Source organism: Ursus arctos, unplaced genomic scaffold, assembly GCF_023065955.2.
Source record: "Ursus arctos isolate Adak ecotype North America unplaced genomic scaffold, UrsArc2.0 scaffold_12, whole genome shotgun sequence".
NCBI lineage: Eukaryota > Metazoa > Chordata > Mammalia > Carnivora > Ursidae > Ursus > Ursus arctos.
Genome location: NW_026622786.1, coordinates 13,475,511 through 13,503,462, shown reverse-complemented (window position 1 = coordinate 13,503,462; position 27,952 = coordinate 13,475,511). Strand labels below are relative to the sequence as shown.

General features: G+C 40.2%; 1 protein-coding gene across 1 annotated transcript in view; it reads left to right on the top strand.

Moving 5' to 3' along the window:
- The first annotated feature begins 266 nt into the window (after positions 1–266).
- The window catches only part of CTTNBP2NL (CTTNBP2 N-terminal like), a 50,201-nt gene continuing 22,515 nt past the window's right edge, over positions 267–27,952 (top strand). Inside the window, exons 1-3 of the mRNA XM_026483745.3 lie at positions 267–347; positions 12,496–12,619; positions 15,463–15,570. Of these exons, the coding sequence (XP_026339530.1) occupies positions 15,472–15,570 (99 nt within the window). The 5' untranslated portion in view covers positions 267–347; positions 12,496–12,619; positions 15,463–15,471. The remainder of the gene's footprint in view (positions 348–12,495; positions 12,620–15,462; positions 15,571–27,952) is intronic.

Genomic DNA, 27,952 nt, shown 5'->3' with positions numbered 1-27,952 from the left:
ACACAAGGTGGAAAGTTGCAGAAGCGGAGCCGGGAGGGGCGCGAACCCACCCCGGAGCCCGGGCCGGAGGAGGCGCTTCCTCCAGGAAGTGACGCGAGCTCAATCCCAGCCTGGCTCTCCCCAAACAAAAGGGATCTTGGGGCCCCGGGAGGAGCCTAAATGACATTGGAGAAGCCCCTCCTCCAGCCGGCACGGATTGGTGACGGGGCTGAGGAAGCGAGGTGGCGATTGGACCTGGTGAATGCCAGTGCGCCCGCCTGGCGGTTGAGGGGCGGGGCCTCGGGGGGCTGTGGATGGGAGCTGGTGGCGGAGGCGGCGGGGAGCAGAGCCCGGAGCGCCGGGAAAAGGTAGGAGCCGCCAGGGCTGGGGCTTGGCGCTGGCTTGGGGGGCCGGGTTCTCGAGAGAAAAGCAAGGGTAGGACCACCGGTGTCCTCCCACCACCGTCCCAACTGCCACTCGCGCCCATCCCCTGAGGGGGCGGGGCCGTCGCCTCCGCCTCCCGGTATTCCCCGAGGAGGCGGCTCCTCATCCACTGAGGGTCCTCGCAACTGCTTATTGTCCCCGGTCAATTCCAGCTCCGTAGAAGGGCCTTCCCTCCTGACACCCGTCGTTTACCCCGCTCGCCCAGCGCCTAAGCCTTGGGGAGGGCGCACAGGTTCCCATTCTCTAGGCTGCCGCCCCCACCCCCGTTCTGTACCCCCCAGGAGGCCAGACATCCCTCCCTACACTTGTCCCTGCTCGCTAGAGTGGGACCAGAGCTAGTTTCACCCGTAAGATAAAAATCAGTGTTTTTCAAAAAAGATGGGCGAAGCAGAAATCAAGACCCGACCTAGACAGCCAGCTCCACAGAAGAAGCGGCCTTCCCCCACTTCAGTTCTTCCCATCCCCCACTCTCTGATACTCGGGCTTCCTCCCGAAGCCCCTCGGATCCTCTGTTCCCTTGAGCGGGGGAGGGGGAGGGTGGCGGGGATCGAGAGCCCACCTGTTTCGGGACTGTTTTAGACTCTGGAGGGAGGAGAAATACTAACTCCCCACTCCCCCTTCACCCTTTGTACCTTCCCTCCACTCTCTGTTCCTTGAGGGAGAACCCAACTTCAAGGGTTTTTTAGGTTTGAGTTGCGTTTCATTTTTGCTTTCTACCCTATTTCTGCCCTGGGAACTTAATGAAAAACCATCCTTTTATGTTTCACAGATAGGTGGGTGTGTTGGATATCTGCAGAGTTGGCCTTACGTGGGTAGAATGCAGTGTATATTGTTTGGCTGTCAGTGAATAATAGCATGTTTTCAAATAAAGCAATGTAGATAAGTAAATAAAGAGCGTTAGATTAGGAATGAATATCTCCCAGTCTAGGGTGGGCTGGTCGGTTGCTCAGGGAGACTGCATTTAACCTTGAAGGTATAGTTCTGTTGAAACAAAAGGCAGGAAGTGTTTGAAGAAAATTCAGGTTCAGCCATCTAGGTTTATCATTAATCTCACCCTGTGGCCTTTGGTTACTCTGCAGCCCCTTTTTTATGGTGGGTTTTTCCTTCCAGGGGAAGCTGAAATACATATGATGTTGTTGATTGGTTTTATAACACCGGTATTACCTACCAGAATTTAGGGGATGAAAAGTCAGAGCAAGTTTTAAATCTCAGAGATAAGGATAAATAAAAGCAAGGTCAACTCCAGCTATTCACAGACCTGTAACCACCAAGAAGTGTCTCTGTGTTGTGCTCATAAAGGCTTTGTCAAGTTGACCTTCATTTCAGCAGGTGCAAAATATTGATGATTTTGGCCTAATGTTAATGACATTGTATCCCCAGTAATCATCTAACGGTAGCACTTACATGTATTAAAATTTACCATATTTTTTAACATTATTTCTTTTGCTTTCAATCTGAAGTCCTTCTTACTACTGTTATCTATAGCCAAGCTAATAGCAATGAGAAGCAAGGAGTTGAAATCATGGTGGGTAGTTATAATGACTGTCTTTTACCCTCCTGGTTAGACTTTCTGAAGGTAGACCTCCTGAAGTTTATTATTTTTGAATAGTTGGCTTCGAAGTTTTCAGAGCCACTCTTAGTGCTCACAGATCTGTTCAGTGATTGTTTCCAGATCTCCAATAAAAAAGCACAAAGAAAAAACCATGTGGTAGGTCTCCCCAGCAAACACAAAACTTGATAGGAGAGGGTAAGACGTGGGCCCCCGGCAACAGCAGCAGGAAAAAACTAAAAGCAGAACAGGAAATCCCAAAAAGATATATCTTATTACATGAGCAGAGAACAGAAAATAAACTGAGGTAAGAGATTAAGGCAACCCAAACAGGGGTGATTGCCGGAGTTTTAATGAGCAGAGAGGAAAAAGCAAATAATGCTCTTTGATTATTTAGCGCAATAAGCAAGACCTGTCTGATACACGTTTGGGTCTTGGAAATCTTTTCTCTGACTTTTTCAACAACTGTTTGGTCATATTAGATGAGGAGAAGCATTATATGCAGAGGATTTTTATGTATATGTCTAATCTATGTCACTTAATTACAAATTCGTTGAGAGCAGGTAGTAGTAATTTTTTAAAAATCATTGTGTTTTTCCCAGTGCCTGGGACAAATGTTTGCTGAACTTGGTTTGAAGCTGTCACCTTAGGGTAGACTAGAAAGATAAATTACTGGTAGGATACGGTACAACTTCGTAAATAGTCCATTGCCTTTTGCCTTGATTTAGCTTTATTTTCCCTACCTGATGTCTTAGGAAACTCCAGTACCTTAAGTGACTTTAAAATATTGAATTTCCTATAAGGAAACATCTGATGTTTATATATATAATTTTGCTATAATGAAATATGAAGGAGACTTATTAATGTAATCGCTGCTAGTCATTTTAGGATTTTATTTTTCTGAGAATCTGACTTGAGTGGAATGAGGTGAATTTAGGAGAATACACTAAGAACTGATTGCTGGTTTTCAGGATGTTTTCCACGTGTTTAATTTTGACAAGTTCCTGATCTACCTTGGGATTTTTTAAAGTGGATTTTTAGTCGATTTTGTGCTTTTCTGAACTAGCACTAAATACATGAACAGGGACACAGACAGTATTGGGTCCCTGGATGGAATCATGCGACTGATTATGGTGGGCCCAGTGCACTTGGTCTGTAATGGGCTTGTGTCTTGGCAGAATCAGGTTCGCAATGCTACCAGTTAATTTGCAGAACAGGATTGGAATTCTTGGCTTTCCTGAGTGTAGGAGAACCGTGTTTCAAGGAATTGCCATTGAACTGGCATTTGGTGACACGGTATGAGAAGCAGAGATTTATTTCTGGAGGAAATTTGTCCAGTCTGTGGTGGTTGACCCCAGGAATGGCTTGTCAGCCTGTCTCTGAAGGCCATTTTTTTCTTATTTCCTGCATGTTTGCTGCTAATAACTAAAAATCACATCTTCTGAGTTTCAGTTCAGAGCATTTCAGTGAGAAAACGGCTTATTCATTGTGAGGGTATAGAGCGTGGGAATTGACAGCCGAAACTCTAAAGGCAAACCTGTGTTCAAATCCCAGCTCTGCTGCTCTTTTACTGTGTGACCCAGGCAAGGGCAGTTTTCTATCTCACTAGATCCCATTTTCCTCAGCTGTGACATAGAAGTGATTCTGGGCGTGGTTTTTTTTTTTTTTTTTTTAAGGTTTACATGAACTAATGTATACGTAAATCACAGAGCGAGGTCCCTGGCATGTAGGAAGCACACAATATTGGTAGGTCTTATTGCCGTCATTATTAGCACTTTGCATGTGAGTTACAGAACTTGATATTAAATATTCTTTTACTCCTTTAGCATTTTAACAAAGGTGAAGAATCACTATATGACTTTTGTTATCATTTGGTTGCTTTTAAATATCTCAGTATCTAGCTAAGATTCCTAAGTTGAGGAAACAAAGCTTATATATGTCATGATCTCAGACATCTGATACAAGGATTTTTAGGAGACTATGTGTGTCTGCCTCATAGAGTGTGTGTTTCGTAATTTTGTCATGCAAATTATCTTTCTTGAATTTTTTGGCCAGAGAAGAAGAAAGGCAAGGGATTCAACCATCTGGTGTGTTCTCTGACTTGTCAGTTGCTACACTTCAAACTCTACCATCTTAAGTAGCTCCATCCTCAGTGTCCTATTTATGGTTCTGTGGACACAGGGATGACAGTACAGGGTTTCACCTTCTGTTAGATTTAAGGATTTTCAGTGGTAATTTTGATCAAAAGTGGTTTTTGCCTTTTGAAGACAACTCCCCCAACTGCCCCTGAAGTAAGGAGCAATGATGGGAACAGGTGAGAAGAAACAATAGACAGGAGTTAAGAGTGGAGGTGGGGGGAGTCGAGGACAGGGGTGTGTGGGTTGAGGAAACAGGACCACAAGCAGGCATTGAAATAAAGAATGCAGTAATATGGTTCCTCCCTGCCAAGTATTTCCAAACTCTGTATTTCAGGTCCAAAGCCAGAGTTTCCAATCTAAATGTATCCTTTGCTGCTAAATGAAGCCTTTCTGACTTGTGGAGCCACAAAGAATGTAATCCTTAATTGTTACTGAGTTCTATAGAAACTAGAAAAGAAAATAGGAGAGCACAGGATGATGGGGTGTACAGACCAAAAAAACTTCTGACCTTGAGCCTTGAGAGCATCTGCTTGGGTCCTTTGTACACAGCTGCTAGGGAGGGCGAGGCTGAAGAGGGCTGTGGGTTTGCCATCCTAGACTGAGCCAGGGAAGAAGCACGGCAGGGAGAAGCAAGCAGGGATGAATTGTTTCAACAAGAGATAAGAACTGTAAGTTACAAAGGAGGTAAGAGCATAGGGTAAGTGACAGGTAAATTACAGGAAAGAGAGAGAAGCAGTAACTTTGCTTTGGGGAAGTATGGGGGAAGGGGTGCCCCATCTCTCAGTTGCTGCTAACCCAGTCCTTTCCGTTGCAGCAGGTGGTACAGGAGTAAGGATAGAACCAATCTGGTTCTTTTTTTTTTTTTTTTTTTTTTGAAGATTTTACCTATTTATTTGACAGAGAGAGAGAGACAGCCAGCGAGAGAGGGAACACAAGCAGGGGGAGTGGGAGAGGAAGAAGCAGGCTCTCAGCAGAGGAGCCTGATGTGGGGCTGGATCCCAGAATGCCGGGATCACGCCCTGAGCCGAAGGCAGACGCTTAACAACTGAGCCACCCAGGCGCCCCAGAACCAATCTGGTTCTTAAGTGATTTAATAGTTGAGGGTACAAAAATGATCAGGTCTAGTGCCATGTATTAGCTCCTTCCTATTGCCTCTTGTTTTAAATTGAAGGCACAGAAGAAATTTTCTGAAAAGGCTCTATCCCTGAAGACTTCTCCACTGCTAAACCTTTAGCCTTCCCCCCACTGACTGACTCTTAACACATTTGTTCCTCTTGGGAGTCTGATGACTTCTCATTCAGTGTGTCTCACAGCAGTGACCATTTTCCCCTTAAAACCAGTTCCTTTTCTAACATCCCTGTTTCTATTAAGGCGTCATCGTTCTAGTTAGGCAGTCTAAAAGTTCACCCGATCTGGGATGATTTCCCCTCCAGCCTCGTGGAATGGAACCAGTACCAAGTTACTGTAAATTCTGCACGAAGTCTCCTGCATCCGTCATTTCTCTTCCATCCTGACTGCCACCATCCTAGTTAACACATTTTCTCCTCATACCTATGCTTGTTGAAGTTTTCTCCTAACTACTTTTTCTGCTTCTAATTTCCCTTTAGTCAAAGCAGCTCTTTCCCTTCCTAAAAGTATGCTTTTGTTGTGAAATTCACCTGGTTAAAAATATATAGTGGCTTCTCATTTCCTAAAAGATAAAACCCAGTCTTGTTGGCCATCATTCAAGGTTTTATACTGTACATTTCCTTCCAACCAGCATTTTTTAAATACCCCCTTTGAACCACACTGCTAGGTGCTAAGTTTAATCAAGTTGAGTTTGTCCAGGGGAGCCAAGTCTCAGAAGACAGATATGTAAACAGAAGAACTAATAAAGTGATAACTGCTCCTGGGTTATGAATATAGATACATATCCACTATGCATTTAACATAATGTAAAAATTAGCCATGCTATGTTTAGAAAATCCATTTCTCAGGCATGAAGTTAAAATTGTGACTTGATTAAAAGCTGTAAAAAATTCTGTGGAAGTGAAAGCATGCATTCCACCTGTGTCCTAAAGTCACAAAAAGCTAGTGTAGACAGAAGGATGTCCTTTTCTTTTCCCAAGTATGGAGATAACCATTGGCCTGAGCGGATGCTGTGCATGTCCCTGAGCCGACTTTCCCAGAAACTGGCCAGGCCATCTCCTTCCTGGAGCAAATCAACCCGCCAGGTCAGAAGGAGTCAGCTTGTCTTGATTTCTAAATTAGACACATGAATGATAGAAACTGGCAACTCATCAGAAAAGTAAAACTTCATTATCCTTGCTGATAAAACCATGTATGTGCTCCAGGGATGAGAACTGATCAGTCACTCATTTTAACTACCTGAAAACTCACATGTTAAGTGGATCAAGGAATGGTGAAGTAGGAGAGCCAGGATGGAAACCCACACAGCTTTTCACTGCAACATACCGCCTCTCAGGAGAGTGACTGTCCCTAAAGAACCTTGGAGCAAAAACAATTGCTAGGTCCGTCGTTGGTAATCTTCAGCTGAGAGCAAATTGTTAAACTTTTTTAAAAATCCGTGATCTGATTTAGAAGACAAAATTTAAGGGGCGCCTGGGTGGCTCAGTCGGTTAAGCGTCCGACTCTCGATTTCGGCTCAGGTCACGATCTCAAGGCCCTGAGATCTAGCCCCGAATTGGGCGCTGGTTGATTCTCTTTCTCCCTGCCCCCCCCACCTCCCCCCACTTGTGTGCAGGCATGCACTCTCTCTCTCTCTCAAAAAAAAATTTTTTTTTCATTTAAAAAGAGAGGAAGACAAAATTTTAAAGGTTAAACACCACTACCAGTTATAGTAATTGTTGTGGAATTTTTTGCAGTTCCGGGCGAGGCAGGTTCTGGGCATAGCCACAGCACAGATACCTTGACTGTTTTATGGCTCATCCTTGTACTGTATGTTCTGTTTCTTCCCAGTTTAGAATCCTGATGGAGTCAATGACTTCCTTCCACATTGACATTTGAAGGGTTTTTGTATTTCAGGCTGCTCCTAGAGTTGTGGCCTATGAATCATTTTACTGGAAAGAAAATCAATCTATATGTTATTTTTTCTTCGTTGTGGGATTTTACAACTCTTGGTGACATTATTTCAGAAAAACAGAAGTTTAGGAGAATGATAGGTGATACAGACAGATATATATGTCAATGCAATCTTGTTATAATTTCATTTAAACTAAACAAAGTCAACTGACAAGTATACTTGGTGGTTCATACTTCTGGTATTTTTCTAATGTTAAAAGACATTTTTTAATGACAAATGTTAACATAAAATCTATTATTCATTTTCATTAACATACATTCCAGTAGCTTAACTAATGTAGTTCTTCCGGTTTGGTCTTGTCTCAGATGAGACTACTTGAAAGGGTGTAAACAGATATCCAGGTAGACAGACCTGTTTTTAATAGCGTTGTGCTAAATGTCCTCATTTTGGGGGAGAGATGTTTGAGTGTTTGTTTATGGGCATGAGGCCACTTCCTTCTTTTCCTCAATACACACATAAATCTTACTGGCAACAAACGAGAGAGACAATGAGAGAAACAGACGTATACACATATACAGATAGTGAGAGAAAGAGACAGATATTCACACCCGGAAAGAGATACACCAGACATGCACGAGTCTTAAAACAGAGCTAAAGAGAACGAAAATCTGATACCCATCATGGTGTCCCAGAAAGTGGATTAGACTGGATCTTCAAAAGATGTACGTGTTAGACCCAGTTTTACGATTTAACTGTAATCTTCAGGAATTCACTGAATAACCCTGGCCTCAGTTTTCATCTGTAAAATGAAGAGTGCTGAATTCGATTATTTCTGAGGTCCCTACCAGATTTGTGGATCACGTTTTAGCTGAGGTTTTTCTACCACACAATTCTTAAAACTGGTGAAATGAGATCTGATGTGAATAGTAGTTACCAAGTAGCGGTAGTTGTTAAGGGAGCCGCTGGAATCAAATTACTTAGGTTCAAATCCCATTTCTGCTGCATACTAGATCGGAGACTTTGAGCAAGTTATTTAGCCTCTGTGCCTCACTTTTCCAGTCTGTAAGATGGGGGTGTGATGGTGGTTGTAGCGTCCGTCATCTAAGGTTGGGATTCAAGTAATTCATGGCAAGTACTTGGAACACTGCCTGGAACCCATTAATGTTTATCTTTTTTTGTTTTGTTTTTATTTAGCTCAATAAATGTTTATCTTTTTTGTTATTACTATTCCTGCTTGAATTCTTCTTGGAAAACTCTGCTATAAAACTCTGAGGTGGTGGTGATTAACATTGATAGGCTCAATTATATCATTATTCATTTCTGTACTGAGCATAAATCCAGAAAACCTGGCACCCTAGAATCTTCTGTGAATAGAGTATGTTTGGATAGAGTACTGAAAGTATTTTAAATGTCGACCTTAGCTTCATTACAGAACTGGTTTCTTGGGGCCTATTTCACAGTCTGTATTGACTATTGGATACACAAGCATCTCGATCCCTTAGCACTGTTGCAATTTCTTTCTGAGTGCATTATTCGTATTACATTTCAGGATCCTGAAATTCATAATCTCCAAAACTGTTTTGAAACCATTCTGTTGTATATAATACTAGCTATAGTGTGGCTCAAAAAAACAGACCGATAACAGTAAGACAAAGCAAGGCATTCTGAGAACTGTTAAGCATTCTCCTGGTAAGGGGAAGGCTTAATCTAGAAGCTCTGAGAGTCTTTAAAGTAGTAAATGGTTAACATGTTGTATTAGTTTGATGGGGCTGCCGTTACACCACAGACCGGGTGGCTTAAACAACAGAAATTTATTTTCTCATAACCCTGGAGGCTAGAAATCGGAAATCAGCGTGTCAGCAGGATTAGTTTCTTCTGAGGCCTCTCTCTTTGGCTCGTAGATGACCATCTTCCCCCTGTGTCTTCACATGGTCTTTTCCTGTCGCATGTTTGTGTCCAAATTTCCTCCTTTTCCAAGGATACCAGCCATATTAGATTAGGGCCCACCCTAATAATCGCATTTTAACTTAAGTACCTCTTTAAAGACCCTGTCTCCAAATGCATCACATTCTGAGGTGCTGGGTGGGGATCAAGACTTCAGTATATGAATGGGCGCAGGAACCCAATTTTTTTTTCTGAGAGAGAGAGAGAGAGCACAGGGGGTGGGGGCAGAGGGGAGAGAGAGAGAGAGAAAGAGCAGGGGGTGGCACCAAGGGAGAGGGAGAATCTTAAGCAGGCTCCACGCTCAGCGTGGAGCCCAGTGCGGGGCTTGATCTCACAACCCTGAGATCATGACCTGTGCCAAAATCAAGAGCTGGAGCTTAACAGAAATCAAGAGTCGGAGCTTAACTGAGCCACCCAGGTGGCCCAAACACTTACTGTGACGCATAGACACGTGAGGATCCAAATAGTCCAGCAGTATCTTTTATCTTCAACTGAAAGATTGATTTGGCATTTGTAGTAAAGCTTATATTGCTTAGTATTGTAGATGGCGGTAAAATATTTGTTTTTATACCTTGGTTTTAGAACCTTTGTAAATAATAATAGCAAAAACAGCTCTCTTTAGTAAAGGTACAAAAGATCTGTTTTCTTGGTCAGAAAATTATTTTCTGAAAGTATTTTGACATGTTTTTCTTCCCTAGCCTAATCCTAAAATGCCAAAAGTGGAATGAGAAGTACAGTTTGGAATGTTGTCATTCTTTTACCCCCAAATGCATAAATAACCCTTCTGAGAAACTAGAAGTGCCAGAGGGTGGGGAAACTTAAATCTTTTTGAGATAGTCAAGGTAAGATGTCAACGCCTTCTACCCCCAGATAGTAGGTTGCTTTGGATACATTTTTAAAAATAGCAGTGCATTTTTGTCCATATTTAGATTTAGTATTTATAAATGTGACATGCTTATTTTATTTTTTAAGTTTCATATATTCTGGGTTTTTAAGGAAGTACATTATCTAGTGGAAAGCTGTCAAAAACACCCATTTTGTATGTCAGCATTGACTCTGAATTTTAAGAATTGGTTGGCTTCCTATATTTTGTCTTAGCTGATATGTATGTGAAAATCCTTACATAATTGGAGCAAATTTGCTTTCTATCTTATTGCTAATACTAAAAACTTCCTGAATGGGCTGGACCCAGTCTGTTGCAGCCCAAGTATAAGTTTTTTAAAGCTGATGTCTCAGTATATATTAAAGAAGTGATTTTTATGCAGTTTGCAAGCGTGATTTTCTGGGCAAAACAACTGCTTTGTTTTTTATACTACCCAAGTTGACTTGAAAAAAACCACACACACAAAACAGATCTGTGTAGTTTTTTTAAGGTGTTTCTATGTCCAAAAATATCTAAGACTCATCCAAAAATGTGCTTTCCCTCTTTCATGCGCCATACTACCCACTCTAGAGATGAAGCCTACAGTCCCACATAAAGACAGACACACACCCAGATACTAGATAGACAGACATCGTACTTGTACTCCACCCCGCCCTGCCCTCCTGCTTACATAGCTATAGAAACTGTTTGGGGTGTTTCTTTTTCCGCCAACCCATCTCTCTGTGGTAAAAAAGGCAACAACGCCTGCTATCCTGTAGAATTAATTCAGAGTTCCAGAGCAAAAGCTGGGACCTCCTCAAGAACAAAAAGAAGCAACCAGAACCTGAACGAATGGGGCTTGGGTATTACCCAGAGAAGGGAAAAGGTCAGAATAAAATGAACAGAACCCAGGCCGCAGCAACATACCTCCATGGCGAAGTCAGCACTGCCATTTCGGAGGGTCAGGGAGGGGTGCGGGCGCCCTTCTCGATAGCCACAACTCTTGTGACTGTTGGCACATAAAAGTTTGTGTAGAAGACTCACACACTCCTGCCTGTTGGCCCTGACTTGATGGAAAGTAGCGTGTGAATAGACCGAATGGTGCGCTGGGCAAACTGATGTTTAACATCATTTATTGATAACCTAGAAAGAAGTTTCATACATATCCCATAAATAGGCTTATTTTTTCCTAGGGTATTAAAATACATATAATTTGGGGCGCCTGGGTGGCACAGCGGTTAAGCGTCTGCCTTCGGCTCAGGGCGTGATCCCGGCGTTATGGGATCGAGCCCCACGTCAGGCTCCTCTGCTATGAGCCTGCTTCTTCCTCTCCCACTCCCCCTGCTTGTGTTCCCTCTCTCGCTGGCTGTCTCTATCTCTGTCGAATAAATAAATAAAATCTTAAAAAAAAATACATATAATTTATCTCTTTTCTTATATATATTTATTTTTTAATTGAGACAACTGTAAAGCTTAATAAAGCTACAGTTAGCTGTATAGGATAATGTATCCAGACAACTTGTCTACGAGTGGTTTTTATTTCAGATTTATAGACTGTGGCGTGCCTTGAACAGACATATCTGCCTCTAAACTCTAAGGAAAGTTACGTCGTGGAGACGTTCAAATGGAAGAAATGAGCTGAGCATCTGGTTGAAATGATCTTGTCTTTCAGAGTTACTTAATGGATGGTGACAGTGACAAGTAACGGCTCATTTAGAAAGCAAGTAGAGAGTGCGTAGACTGCGATACGGCATGCCAAAAATCTGGCCGTCATATTTTGGACAATTAATATGGAATTAGCAGCAGCCTTTTTCCAGATATCTTGGGCCACATCATTTAAATATTAGGCAAAAATGGGAGTCCAGTTTGAGAGTTGGTGGGTTACAGTACAAGACACAAGTTAGGTTTCCTCACATAAAATTTAAAGCCTATCATTTTTTAAAAAGTTTGTCGGTCTGATATACTATCAGGAAGACATAAACACAGAATTTGCATATAATTTAACACTTCATATTTGGGGGAACATGGGAAAAAGTAGGAGCTGGGATGAGTAATTAGCCTTACAAAGTCCAGGCGGTGACAGGTTGATTTTTTTGTTCATTGACTGGCGGGAGGTGAGGTGATATGTGCACACCTTACAAAATTCAGCAGTTTGAAAAGTTCGGTTGTAATTACGTCATTTTTCCATCCGAGTGTATTATGCATCAGTCATGGTGATTTAAGCAAATAGGCTTTTGTCAGTTCAGGGAGACAAAGTCATTTCTCTTCTAGGACATTCATAAGTTAGTCCTTGAAATGGCAGTGGACATCTTCAAGTAGAAAAAGATTTTGAAAGCCCTCACCTTCCCTAACTGTAATTGCAAAAGGGAAGTCAGATGCACGGTATTTTTCCAATGTTACTCAGCTTCGACTTGAAGAAGTGGCTGTTTTCTTTCTTGTCTGTGTCAACCCACACCTGTCAGACCTTATCAGCCGTAATGACAATTGACGTTCATGGGATTTATCAAATCGTTTATAGTATGGTCACATAGATAATACATTTCTTATTATTTTGCAGTATTGGACACTTTTCCACCATGCAGATGGCATTTTAAATATACTTGTCAGTTTTCGCAAATTTTAACTGAAGAAGACCTTAAGAATTTATACTCAAGGACGAAAGTGTGACTGCCAGTTACCAGGTCAGTATCACCCCCACTCCCAGGAATATCGCTATCACCCTAAAACACATGTAGTTTTACTGTCTTTCACTTATATTAAATTTATTGCAGTGTCTTGTGTATTGAGATTGGAGCCAAATATAAAGAACGGCAAAGAACTGCTGAATTTTAGTATTTCTAAAGAAAGGTTATGGGAATATGTGAAAACAGACCTGTTGGTTTTTCAGTTACACAGCTGTGACCCTTTTTTTCCTCCTGTGTCATATTTGTATTGTATTCACTTCATGTAGACACTCAGCTGGATGAGCGGGTACATATTAGCAGAATGTTCCAGATATTAAAATGTGTGTGCAGAAGCAATTTACAAATGTAGATAACAAGACTATAGTGCTTTACGCCATTGACAAAGAATGGAATTTTTCCTTGCCTGGGCCGGACTCCTTTATGATTAAAGTGACTCTGAAGATTGTTTCAGTTTTTCTCTTTTACGAGGATGTATTTATCAAAACAGATCCAAGACTTTGACTTAGGTATGGTCTAATTTAGCTCTTTGTATTTTCACTTTATTCTTATTTCACTGGATTCTCTAACAATAAATTCTTGATTTTGACCCGTGAAAGCTTAGAATGGAAACAAGAAGGACTTTAGAGATTATCTAGTCGGTCTGATTTTACCTGTGAGGAAACGCAGTGCCGGAGCAACTGGGTAACTTTTTTCCTCAAGGCCACAGAGCTGCTTAGTGGCAGAACTCAGACGAAAATTCTGCACTCCTCACTCCCAGCCTGTTGTGCTTTCCTCACATGGCACTGCCCCCTTCAGCCCCAGTTTTCGATGTCTAAATAAGAGGATTGAGGGACTACACAGATACTGAAGGACAGAAGAAGAATGCGTGTGAACACTACTGTTGTACTTTGGTGCTCCTACATCCCGTTCATTTCCTCAGTGTAGTTGGTGACCATCCTGGGAGGGAAGGGGATGGGCATAAAATGATAGGATTTTTTCCTCTGCTTTTTCATCTCTGCGAGATTAAAACATGAAACCATCGGGAAGAGGGGGACGGGTTTCATCTAAGAAACCAGTGTGACTCAACTGGTGGCTTAAACTCCTCACCGTTCTTCACTCCAGGATGCTCTCAGCCCTCTTCACTTGTGTTTCCCAACTGCAAAAGGGCAGCTTGAAGGTATTTCTGAGGTCATTGATCTTGGCTGCCCCCAATTTTGGTAATGCCTTTCTTAGAATTCTTGTGGAAAATGAGAGAGGATAGTAGTTATTAATAATTAGACCATTGTTCAGCTTGTATCAGGAACGTGGCAAGATGGTTTACGTTTATAAACCCAGTCTCCACAGCAACCCTATGAGTTAGATATCATCATCTCCCTTTCACAGTTAAGAAAACCAAGAATCAGAAAACTTGCCCCAAGTCACGCCACGAGCAGACCTGGCATCTATCCGACTGCAAAGCCACACGCTCTTTCCAACATACCATCTTAAATGAAGTGTGTGGCTTTATTGGGTTTGTGCTTTTGTTTTTTTAGTTCTTTTTAAAATAACCCGTTGTGAGAGGCCTTCTATAATCCCGAAGTGAGGATCACTTACCAGCTGCTAAAACTCGGGAGTTAGAAAGTTAGCAGCCCGAGCTGCAATTAGATGGAACATACTTTGCCATGTGGCAAAGGTTCGTACAGCGTGTCTTGGAGCACAGTCTGACAACAGTGAAGTATGCCTGTTCTGCATGCTCTCCCTCCCTGAGAGGCAGCAGCTCTGGAAGGAATCAATGACTCTTTTGTGTGCCTCCTAAAATTTAATGTGCTCATAAGAGTTGGGAATTACTGGAGGGTGTGTGAACTCGTCATGGTGTAATTCACTTTAAAGGAAACTATATGAGAGTGACAATTTGGAAGTAAAAAGGGAGAGAAGGAAAGTAGTAATTGGCTCAGTCTCAGAAGTTATAAAATGCATCTTACCGTACCCACTGATCAGAAGACCCTTGGAAAATTGTGTAGCAGTCGAACCTCTATCTCTGTGTGGTTTTGAGAAATTAATCTTGTGGCAAGGATGGAGTCTATGCTGTGCAGTTTGCCATTTAACATATTTCAAAAGATGTAAGACTTCTCAGAGACATGAACTTACTGCGTCAGATAAAGTTTGTAGTCATCTGTCCAATTAAGATGTTTAATAAGGACAGTATATTTTAAGAAATTATTTAAAAGTCTATTTGTATGATGGTTGCATTGAAGTCTTATTTTATTAGATGAAATATAAATACTGTGATAGCTGTTTCTCCTTTTAAACCATCTACTTTCACAGAGAACACTTATCACGTGAAAGTAGACGGTTTAAAAGAAGAGCGTCTCCCATACTGCCACTGGACATTCTCTTTGCCCAAATTTCGTTTCGGCCAACTTCAGAGCGATTCCGGAATGTTTTATATACGGTTTAGACATTTGGTTCTGTAAAACTGGGAAATCTTTTCATGGTCTCACGATTTTCTGGTAGAATAGTATTCATGATAGCACAATTTTACCTGTGCTTCTAGTGAGCAAAACTCATGACTAATTCTTTCTGAGACCTCCCAGGATGTTTTCGTAAATATGCCTGGAGGAAAAATGATGGAAAATTGATCTTTGTGAGTGGTGATGAAATCCATAATTAAGGTGAATTTTATTTTCTCTTACTGCTCAGTTTATGATTAACATCAGAAAGCTCTTATTTTTTTCTACTTAATTGTACCGTTTGCCATCTTAAAGCATTTTTTACTGTAATTGTTGCTCTTTTCTTGTCTGACTCACTTTATTTTTTTAAATTTTTTCTTATCGAACTCACTCTGGCTTCTGGAGATTGTCTGATCATTGCTTTTGTTTTAGGCTTTCAGGATGAATCTGGAAAAACTCAGCAAGCCTGAACTCCTAACACTATTCAGTATTCTTGAAGGAGAGCTTGAAGCGAGGGACCTCGTCATAGAGGCTTTAAAGGTGTGTTAAAAGAAAAAAAGAAGTCATCATATGTTTTGAAAGTCATTTCATGGGTTGTAATGTCTTTAACCTTGGTATTTTCTGTGGTTCCTGTTGAAGTTAGAGGCCTGGGTATGCATACTGATACTTGCTTGGCAGCCTCCGTGTGGTATGCTTTTAGGGACAATGGTAAAGCCTTTCTGACCCCAGAATAGTTCTTTTAGTCTACCCCATGTCTGGACCTTGAACTTCATTCTTTAGCTTGCAGGCCTTAACCATTTTTGAATGCCAACTACTTCGAACCTGATGAGACTTGCTTCCTAAAAAATGTGTATACATCCATATACTAAAATTCAGGATATACTACCTGGGAGATCAAGGACTCCATGAAGACCATTTCTGGATTCCCTAGACCCCAGATGAAGAATTCTTCTGTTGTAATATTTGATATCTGTTAAGACACAATGGGTGGGGAAGGTGGGTATGCGATATGTGGAAACTCTACTTTCCACTCACTTTTTCTGTGAGCCTAAAACTGCCCTAAAAGGGGTGCCTGGGTGGCTCAGTCAGTCAAGGGTCCGACTCCAGATCTCAGCTCAGGTCTTATCTCTGGGTCATGAGTTCAAGCCCCGCATTGGGCTCCACACTGGGAGTGGAACCTACTTAAAAATAATAAGTAAAAATAAAACTGTTCTAAAAAAAAATAAAGTCTAATTTAAAAAATACAAGGCGGTATCCCTCCTTTCAAGTATCATGAATCCTTTACACCATTGTAAGGATGCTTCCCAGTCTGTCTTGAGATCAGATTTGGAGAAGCAAGGACAAGACAGTAAGGGTGCCTGTGTGAGCATCAGGGGGATGAGAGGAAGGAGAAATGGCCAAAGAAGAGAGATTGCAGCATGCTGGAGAGCGCATAGTCCCTGCAAAACACACCAAGTATAAGGATCTAAGAAGATGCTTATAGTTTCAAATATAATTAGAGGTTATATCAGTGTACATCTTAAAAGCTCATTGGTAAAAGGTCTGTGAAGTACTTTGGGCTTCCTTGTTTTTCAAAATTATCCTTTTTATTAAATATTGCATTAATGTTTATTTCATGTGTGTTCATATGAAGCTCCATTTTTGAAGATTTTTTTTTATAGCAACAAAGATAATTTTCTAGATAATTTTCAAGGAGCCTTAGGGAATCAGTGATTTCCTAAGTAGCCATCAATAACCACTCAATAGAGTTCATACGAAAAGCCTTTTCCCTTCCTGCACTGATAGAGAGTAAATGTGGTGTTCATTTAGTCGTATCTGAGTAGTCTTTTCTTGGATTACTCTAAAGTTATAATTGTGAAAAAAATAAAATCTTAAGTATTATTTCTATATGCTCTTAATGTGACATGCTAATTTTTTTTTTCAAGAGTGACTGAAAAAGACTGACATTTCTGTCTAATAAATATGCCCCAGGGTAGTTTCTCACTGAAAACTGTTGGTTCTTGTTTTGTTTTGTTTTCCCTGGTAGCTTTGTCATGTGTGATAAGTAATTTCCAATGGTTTCATTCTCCAGAGTGCATGAGGCAATTCCCTTCTGAAATGTGGGGGTGGGGGTGGGGACAGAGTCTGTCTCCTTTTCTTCCTTTCCCTGCTTGCTTCAGTCTTGAGTTGCATGGCTCCCTAGGGATCACGTGTTTATGGCTTTGACACATGCCTAGTCACATACATTAAAGTTCATTGCCTGAGTCTTTGCCTCCCATACCACTAATTAGAACTGTATGACTTCGGTCACGTCATTCAGTCTGTCTTCCTTCTCTGTAATAAGAATAAATGATTAACAACTAGTATTTGTATGTAACACCACAATTTGCCAGGTGTTGCAGATACTGTAACAGTGTAGGAGTCATTTTTTCCCCTTTATGTAGATTCTTTCGGTGCATACCATGTTCCCCATATCCAAGGAACAGTCAGCGGTCGCTAATATTATGAATGGATGACTCCAGTGTGCCCTCAGCGGTGCCTAGTGTTTTAATGACTCCCCTGCCAACATACATTGCCTATAAATGTTCAGTCTGGCTGGTGACTCATTTCTGCCGCTTCCACAGGCCTTCCCCTTCTGTCACTATTGGTGAATTTTCTTCCTTTCCCTGTACATCCCTGGAAACTATTCTATTTCTCAAAACCCCATCCCATTGTTACCAGTAGTCCTAACCTGATTAAACCCAGGACACCCTCCCATTTCTTATCCCATATTTATCTGCTCAATGAAGAGAAGAGAAAAAAGGATTGGGGGAAGTTTGAACTGGTTCCTAATCCTCACTCCTATTGCCTGTTGTTTTCTCAGTTCTTTGTCTTGGTTCTCATCTGAGAGCCTGGCTCTTCTGTCCGTCGTAGGCATTATCAGCTTAGAACCCGAACAGTTCACTGATTAGGCTGCACGGGGAGTCCTTGGCTCATGGCGATGACTCCTTGTAAAACCCAGAAAGCATTTTCTAGGAGCAGTATTACTATAAATAGCAAGCGGATTTTAGAAAACTACAGTAGTTTGGCAACATGTGTTAAATAGACTCAGCTGAGGATCTACCCCTGTTGGCACTGGGACTCCGGGAGGTGGTTCCCCGTAAATACTACAGTTGACTTTTACAAAAACTTGTGGGCCTCAACCCCTTCACAATTGAGGTAGGGGTGGGGGAGGATGGCTGCCTCTAATGGAAAAAAGCAGGCCGACCTTATTTTCTCTTTGCTTTTCAGCCTTAGAAACCAAACAAACCTGTAGAGCTTTATGTGTCTAGTTTGCTAATTCTGACATCCTCAGCACCCAGCATAGGGCCTAGCCTATAGACACGCCATAAAGATTTGTCGATGAAATGATTGTACCGTTGTGATGCGTTGCTTTAAAAGACTGCCACAAGATTTCAAAACGAATGTTGTGAATTATTAGATTTTACAGCTTGTTCTTAGGTGGCTGCAACATACTGCCTTCTGGTTTTAACGTTAATAGATGCGTAGGTGTTTGTTGCACATGTTTTCCTAAAATACATTTTTTCTGCATGAATCCAATTTTAGTTACTTTAGGCAGCTTCTGACAAGTCGAAAGAGCAGCTTGAGAAGCAGGAGCTATAATTAAGGGAGCACTGGGATATAAGACACCATTCCGAATCCTGCACAAGTGTTGTGTTTAGTCTGCATAGGGCTTGGAGGTGATAAAGTTGTCTTCTGAGGCTTAAGCTAGATGCAGTTTAGGTTGAAATGAATAGCTTCGCCAGAAGTGAGGCGTCTTTAAACAGTCTATTGTTAGAGAAAATACGTAGCAGCTGGGGTCAGAACTGCTTCAGTCCTTTTGAGAAAGCAACTGCCATACCAGATTGTTAAAGTTAAAATAAAATCTCTCTTCATTTGTAGTTTTTTGTTTGTTTGGGCCTCTGTAATATGTAAAGATTTTACTGTTATTATTTCTATAATTCTTGCATAACAACAAACACTGTTGGACTTCTCAGACTAATATGGCAGCTTACTAATTTTCTTCCATTTAGTATTTCTTAATTCATGCTTAGTGGGTTGAAACGATTTTGAAATAGTTATGATTGGTTTTTTTCCTTCTGTTTGAGTAAAAAGGCTTATCTTTTTTTCCCTCCTTACCTTCAAAATAGATTTTTTTCCTGGGCATAAAACCCATTCTTTAACCTTGCAACTTTGAACAAAACTATGTGGTTCACTGTTGGCTGCTAGGTAAATAGTAGGTCACATTGACAGAGGTTGGGTTTCTGTAGGGATATATTTATTATAAAGGTCCCAGATCCTACGTATAGAGCTATAATTATAAAAGAACTTCATTCATTTTCCAGAATTTCTGCAAAGTGCCAGATTGCAACTACACCCTTCTAGAAAAGCCCCCACCATAGTTACATTTCTCCCCAAAATATAAAAGCCTCCTCATTCTTCTATTGCAGCCAAGACATGTTTGGCATAGAACCAGGAAAGTCAGTAGAAAATAGTGTAATATGCAGCTTTTCTATATTTAAAGTCCAGTTGTTACAGAGGCCATTTATACTGTATTTGATCCTAATTGAACTTTTATATAAAGTGATTTTCTGTTTTACAAGAGATTATTCAGAGTAAAACATTCTTTGTGAAAGTCTTTCTCTTTGACCAGTTTATTCTCATGAATGAGAACACTATAGGAATCCTTTCCACAGTGAAAGCAAATGACATGGCTCATGAGCTAACTGTCCTGGGGAGGCTGGGGTGGAATCACACAGCTCAACAAGAGAGCCTCAGCGCATTAATTCTAAGCAGATCTAGGAGATGGCTTCCCAGTGAGGCTTGACTACTTCAGAGGAAGATGAAGGACCCTTAATGGCCATTTAAAAAATTTGGAAAATAGATTTGATTGCTAATAAAAGTTAGATTAAATCGTTTATTTTTGAGTCTTCCACATTGGGTATATATCTGCATGTCTTAGATCTGATGCAATATCAGGTTTTATTAAGGTTTTTAGATTTACATTCATAACCTTTATTATAAAACATGTTTTAGAAGGGAATTAATCAGTGGGTGTTTGGGGCCATATTTTAATTTTTTTTATAGTTGGAATGGCTGATATTTTTTATTCCTACTCTCTCTGAGTGAAGTCCAGACATGAAATTGTAGCTTTTCAAACAAGAGACATAAAAATAATTACTAGGCATTCTACAAAACTATTGATTAGAATATTCATTTAAGCATAGCTGTGAAGAGCATGGAGCTTTCAAATCGAAAGGTTAGAGCTCTGCCATTTAATTGTGTGATCTTCAACCAGTTATTTACCCTGTTAAGCTTTATCAGTAAAATGATACATTGTGAGAATTAGATAGCAAATGCTATTCGAGGTGCTCAGTGCTCATTTCCTCTTAGTTATGATTATTAGAAGAAAAGTATACAGTCCATCCATTTTGAACAAAAGTATATTCCATAAAGCGAGAAATACGGATAATATGCTATTCTGCATATGAAAGATGAATCTTTACATTAAATATTGTTGTCAATAGGACTTACACTTTAGCTTGTTTTTCTTATGGGAATTGATGGTTGTGAGTTGATCCATCCCGACCCCCACCAGAAAAGCATGTATTTTTGAGACAGCTGGCAAGGGTTAAGGGTGTGCTCTGGGGCACGAAACAGATGTGATGTTATATCCCCCTCCCACCCCTAATGAAAACAGGAAATACAGGGACAACGTGGAAGCCTTTGTAGAATTGATTTTTTTCCCCCATTGATTTCCTTGTGCATTTCTCTATTGTTTGATCTGGCATACTGTTAATATTTTGTTTTTCTCAACAGCTTTATTGAGGTATAATTGACATACGATAAGCTGCATATATTTAATATGTACAAATTGATGTTTTGTTAGATGTTTCCCTCATGACACCATTACCACAATCAAGATAACGAACATATCCATCCCGCCCCCCAAATTTTCCTCATGCCCCTCTGGGACCTTTTTACCTAACCTTCCCACTCCTCCCTACACTGGCACCCAACCCACTAATCCACTAGAGATTAGTTTATATTTTCTAGAATTTTATATAAGTGGAGTCATACAGAAGGTACATTTTTTTCCCTCGGCCTGGTATTTCACTCAGTGTGATTATCTTGAGATTTATCCATGTTGTTACTGTATTGATAGTCCGTTCCTTTTAACCGAGTAGTGTTCCGTTGTATGTCTGCTCCATGTCTGTTGATGGACATTTTCGTTGTTTCCGGTTTTGAACTGCTGCAAATAAAACTGCATATACAAGGCTTGGCATAGACATACGCTTTCATTTTTTTTTGAATAAATACCTAGGAATGAAATGGCTCTGTTACCTGGTGGGTATATGTTTGTTTGGTGGTGGCTGTTATTGTTGTTACGAAACTGCCAAACTTTTCCAAAGTGGTTATACTACTTTACGTTCCCACCAGCCATGTGGGTGGTAAGTAAGTATAAGTAAGTGTCGCAGTTGCTCCACACCCTCACTAGCACTTGGTAGGGCCGGTCTTTTTAATCTTAGCCTTTCTAATAGGTGTGTAATACTCATTGCAGTTTTAATTTGCGTTTCCGTATTGACTAATCATGTTGAGCACCTTTTCATGTGCTTCCTCACCATCTGTATTGTTTGCTGACTTGTTCAAATTTTTTGGCCATCTTTAAAATTGAGTTGTTTTCTCATTATTGGATTTTGAGGATTTCTGATGTAACTAGACGCAAGTCCTTTATCAGATGTATATCTTGCAAATATTTTCTTCCAGTTGGTGGCTTGTCATTTTATTCTCTTCACTGTATCTTTTTTAAGATTTTATTTATTTATTTATTTATTTGAGAAAGAGGGATAGAGAGAGCATGAGCAGGGGCCAGGGCAGAAGGACAGGCGGACTCCCTGGTGAACAGGGAGCATGATGCAGGGCTCGATCCCAAGACCCTGAGATAATGACCTGAGCCAAAGTCAGACGCTCAACGAACTGAGCCACCCAGGTACCCCTTAACTGCGTCTTTTGAAGAGCAGAAGTTTTTCATTTTGATGAAGTCCAGTTTCTCAATGTTTCTTTTATGGATTTTTCTTCTTTACTAAACCAAGGTCAGAAAGGTTTTTCTCCTGTGCTTTTTTCTATAATTTTATAGTTTGTTTTACACTTAGGTCTATGATACAACTTGAATGAATTAATTTGTTATGTAGTACAACATATGGATCAAAGTCTTTTTTTGTTCATATGGATATCCAATTGTTCTAGCACCATTGGTCAGAAAGACTATCCTTGCTCTGTAGAATGGCCTTGGCGCCTTTGTCACATCAGTTTTCCATATGTTTGTTGGTTTATTTCTGGGCTCTTTGATTTGTTCCATTAATCTATCTTGATGCTAATACCACATTTTCTTTATTACTGTGGCCTTATAATAAGTCTTAAAATCAGGTAGTGTTAATCTTCCAACTTGTGGGGTTTTTTCCAAAGTTGTTTTGGTTATTCATGCTCCTTGGCATTGCCATAGGATCTTAAAATCAGCTCATCAATTTTTCCAAAAATCCTATTGGGATTTTGATTGGGATTGCATTGAGTCTATAAATCAGTCCAGGGAGAATTCACATCTACTAATATTGTCTTTTCTAATCCATGAACATGGTATTTCTCTCCATTTATTTAGGTCTCTTGGCAGTGCTTTATAGTTTTCAGTGTATAGGTCTTTCCCATCTTTTGCCAGATGTATCATTAGTAGGGTAGCTCTATTTTTAACTTCTTGAGGAACCTCCATACTGTTTTCCAGAGTGACTATACCAGTTTGCATTCCCGCCAACAGTGTAAGAGGGTTTGCCTTTCTCTGCATCCTCACCAACATCTGTTGGTTCCTGAGTTGTTCATTTTAGCCATTCTGACCAGTGTGAAGTGGTATCGCGTTGTGGTTTTGATTTGTATTTCCCTGATGATGGGTGATGTTGAGCATCTTTTCATGTGTCTGTTAGCCATCTAGATGTCTTTGGAAAAATGTCTGTTCTTGTCTTCTGCCCATTTCTTAACTGGATTATTTGTTTTTTGGGTGTGGAGTTTGAGTTCTTTATAGATTTTGGATACTAACCTTTATCAGACGTCATTTGCAAATATCTTCTCCCATTCCATAGATTGCCTTTTAGTTTTGTTGATTGTTTCCTTTGCTGTGTAGACGCTTTTTATCTTGAAGTCCCAATAGTTCATTTTTGCTTGCCTCCGGCATTGTTTATTGACCTTCTCTTAGATCAAGTAGAGTGATGTGGAGTAGCTTTTTCAGCTTTGCTCTACTACTTTTTTTTTAAATTTTTTATTATGTTATGTTAGTCACAATACAGTACATCCTTCGTGCTCTACTACTTTTTAGAAACTAAAATTCTGCAATTTAATTTTTAAAATTTTGCTGTAGAGAGTTGTTATTATTTTTCCAATGGCAAAACTTAATAGTAATTTAAAAATCATAGCCATCTCAAAAAAAGAAACAGTTCTTCTGCTGCTTTAATGAACTGGTCCCATTAAAGTAGGTTGTTTTTTTTTTTTTTAAAGATTTTATTTATTTATTTGACAGGAGAGACAGCCAGCGAGAGAGGGAACACAAGCAGGGGGAGTGGGAGAGGAAGAAGCAGGCTCCCAGTGGAGGAGCCTGATGTGGGACTCGATCCCAGGACTCTGGGATCACGCCCTGAGCCCAAGGCAGATGCTTAACTGCTGCACTACCCAGGCGCCCCCCTTTAAAGTAGTTTTTATCCTTTGTCTTTATTAGTTTTAATGGTTTACTATCTTCTTCTTCTTTTTTTTTAAGATTTTATTTATTTATTTGAGAGAGAGAGCGCGCACGCACGCAGAAGTGGGGAGGGCAGAGGGAGAGGGAGAAGCAGACTCCCCGCTGAGCAGGGAGCTGGATCCCAGGACCCTGGGATCATGACCTGGGCCGAAGGCAGACGCTTAACCAACTGAGCCACGCAGGTGCCCCTCTATCTTATTATTTGATAAATATTTTTTTATCATTTTTGATAAATAATTTTTCAATATGTACATTTTCACTTTCTGATAGAATATTATTACCTCTTTCTTGAAAGTAACAGAACTAATCTAATTGAAGTTTAAAGATTATCTTGAAGATGATCTTTTCATGTTAAATGATTTAAATTGTATTTTAGTATGTCATATCACTAGCCAGTAAATAGACATCAAAATATACTGTTTCTTTATTATTTCCTAGAAAGCACTCTTTTTCTCATTGTTAATTTGGACCACAGGAAGCAAATTTATTTTAAAGGGGGTTTATTTATAGGCCACATCTGAATGGCGTTCCACAGAGTTACTGCAGAATAGGTAGACCTGGTATTACTTCTCTGTTATGCTTTTGAATTAAAAATTCAGTGTTGGTTTCTTTTATTAAATATACTAATCTCAGGACACCTATTTATTGAAGAGAGTTGCTGTAATCTAAATGGTGTTATGTAAAAATTTATTTACAGAGGGGCGCGTGGGTGGCACAGCGGTTAAGCGTCTGCCTTCGGCTCAGGGCGTGATCCCGGCATGATGGGATCGAGCCCCACATCAGGCTCTTCTGCTATGAGCCTGCTTCTTCCTCTCCCACTTCCCCTGCTTGTGTTCCCTCTCTCGCTGGTTGTCTCTATCTCTGTCGAATAAATAAATAAAATCTTTAAAAAAAAAAATTATTTACAGAAAATTTTTCTGGAAGTTACTTCCAGTTACCCTCCAAACCACTTACGATAACATAGTTATATTGTTCTAGTTCCAATTAATTTTTCATAAAAAGTAGCCTTTGGTTAATGGCTGCATGAATTAGGTAATACATCCGCATGATAGACTGTTAGGTAGCTGTTTTATTTGGCTATTTTAAAACATTGGGGCGCCTGAGTGGCTCAGTCGGTTAAGCGTCTGCCTTCGGCTCAGGTCATGATCCCGGGGTCCTGGGATTGAGCCCCATGTCAGGCTCCCTCTCCCTCTTCTCCTTCCCTCTGCTTGTGCTCTCTCTCTCTCTCTCTGTGTCAAATAAATAAATAAAATCTTAAAAAAAACAAAAACCATGATGCATATGAAGAAGTTTTAATGACATGGTAATGTTCCTACAGTGTAATGTTAAATTTGCAAAGCAGTGCATAACATTAAATATATCTTTTAATCTTGATTATAAGAATAATGTGTGTATACACAGGAAAAGGACTCAAATAGACTGAAATTTATAGTTTTATTTATTTTTTCTAGAGAGAGGAAGAGTGCACGTACATGCATGAGTCGGGGGGGTGGGGGGTAGGGGCAGAGGGAGAGAGAGAAACCTTAAGCACAACACAGAGCCTCCTCCACGCCCAGCACAGAGCCCAAGGTGGGGCTTGGTCTCACAACTCTGAGATCATGACCTGAGCTGAAATCAGGAGTCAGACAATTAACTGACTGAGCCACCCAGGTACCCCTGAAATTTGTAGTTTTAGTATTAATAGTGGTTGTCCCTGGGTAGTAGAATCATATGCACATTTTAATTTTTTTCTCCATAACTTCTGTATTATATGTAAATTACTTTGAAATCAGAAACACTTACTTTTAAAATACAATAATCTTATACAACAGCTTCTTGTTCAAATATCTGTTTATTAACAGTCATGCCCTAAGAAGATAATTTAGTTACATGTTATTCCCTTTGGAGGGAAAGATACTAGAGCTAATTAGAACTACAGTTAAATTCTTCCCTGTTTGTTGTTCCTGATATTGTTAATATTTTTCTTTTCCACCCTAAATAACTCGACTGTCTCTGCCTGAAAAACCAACCTAAGCTCCCAAGCTATACAATAAAAAGGTCGTAGAGTTTAGGTGAAGAAGAAAGAAGGCGCTGATAAAGATTCCTCTTTATCAGACCGGAGTCTAAAGAGGTGGCTAAAGAGGTATCTTTCAAAGGGTTTTGAAATACATTCCCTTGTTCTGCCACAATCCGGGATGCACATAGACACCAACATAGATGGATTAACTAAAAGAAAAATTTCCCCAAAATGTATACTGACTTTATGTTTTACTGTAATATTTCTACTATGCCATACTATCTTATACTGTTTTCTTGTCCTTTGTACTTTATTTTTCATTAAATGCTGATTGTGATCCTACTAACCTAGTTTCATGACCCACTTTTAGAAATTTCTCCTACAGATGTACTTAGACCCATCCAATAAAGTGTATATGTAAGGATATTTATTGCAATATTGGTCGTAGGAGCAAAATGCTGGAAACAACTTTCGTGTCCATTAGTAGGGTTTTGGTCCAGTAAGTTATGGTGTGATTATGCAATAGAGTACTGTGCAACCATTAAAGAGAATGAGAGAGAGATCTTTATATATAACATTCTCCAAGATACAGTAAGTGATAAGACACAGAACAGTGGGCATAGGAAAAAAAAAAAAAAAAGAAGAAACAGTATTAAGTTGCAGTTGGTGAAGCCAGAAATATATCTTCCTTGCTTCCCCTTGGCTTGGTTCCTTCAAGAATAGTAGGAGCGCCCAAAAAATGTTCTGCCCTGGGAAGAGAATGAAATTACTGAATGGATGTACCAGGTTCTGGGGTGGGTACTCTGGCAGAAAAGAGTGATAAGAAGCAGGAAAGACTGGTCATATCTGGACTGTTTCGAAATTGGATATTTATTAAAAAAAAGAGGACTGCATTCTTAAGTGGTTGAGTGTCTTTGTTGCATTCAGAAAACCCTGGAGCCCCAGAAAACACAGCTGACTCTTACGAGTAGTTGTCTGCTGTCACTACTTGCCATACAGCCCTTAACCGCATCATCGTTCGTATTACCAATCATGGCATTTAGGGGTTCAAGGGTGAAAGTTCCAAAAAATAAGCAAATTTCTCATTTAAGCGACATCTTCCTGTGGCCTGTTTTTCATACGCCTTTGAGGCAAGAACGGGGGAACTCAGCTTGTCAAATGCTCCCTATTTAGAGAACACGCAGTTCTCTAGCAGTTGGGGAGAGGCTTCACAAAAGATGATAGCAGTGGGGAATTTCACCGCATTTATTCAGCCTGAAACTAAAACAAATAAAAAAGGGAAACAGCTTATTCCTGTTATTTTGACTTCCTCTTATTGTGCCTTCCTTGCATGTGTGAGCCTTGTGATTTGGGATTAATCAGAGGTTATTTCTAGTTGCTCCCCTTAAAGAGAAGAGAAAGGAAGACAGACAGGTTGCTTGCGAAATGAAAGCCTGTGGTCCATCATTTTGTAGTTCGGTGTACCAGTTACAGGAGTAATCGGAAAGACAGGAGGAAACCGTCTTGTATGTATGCCCAAAAGCTTTATGGCCAGGGGGCGTGTACTGAATGAAGCAGGGAATTTTATTATGTGGGAGTTTATGTCCTTAGCAAAGCAGAGTAATGTTATCTGTTCCTCCGACTAGTCCCACCCATGCATGAGGATGCTCATTGCAGTGTTGTTCGATACAGTAGGAGAAACTGTAAACGACCTAAGTGTCCATTAGTAAACTGTAACAACATCACCGGCTACATCCTTCCTATGGCATGGTATGTAATTGCCTTCTTTTTTAATGAGAAAAAAAACAAGCAATGTACTGACTTATTAGAAAGATCTCTGAGACCCAATAAATGAAAAAGTACACGTGCACACGTTTATGGATATGCTCGGAGAAAGTCTGAGAGGATACCCATGATACTAAAACTCTTGAGGAGGAAAGAGAGATTGCGTTGTGTTCAGGAAGGACTTTGACTTTGTCTATGTAGTTAAAATTTTTATTAGAAAATATTCATTTATGATGAAATTAAAATAAAAATTATATTTTAAGAAGTATAGTATGAACTGGAACATTAAGGAGTTAAGAACATTTATTTCTTAACTGTCTTTACTTCTAAGTGGTTTCTACTCTCACATAAATCTGTATTAATTCTAAACTACAGTTAAGAGAGTA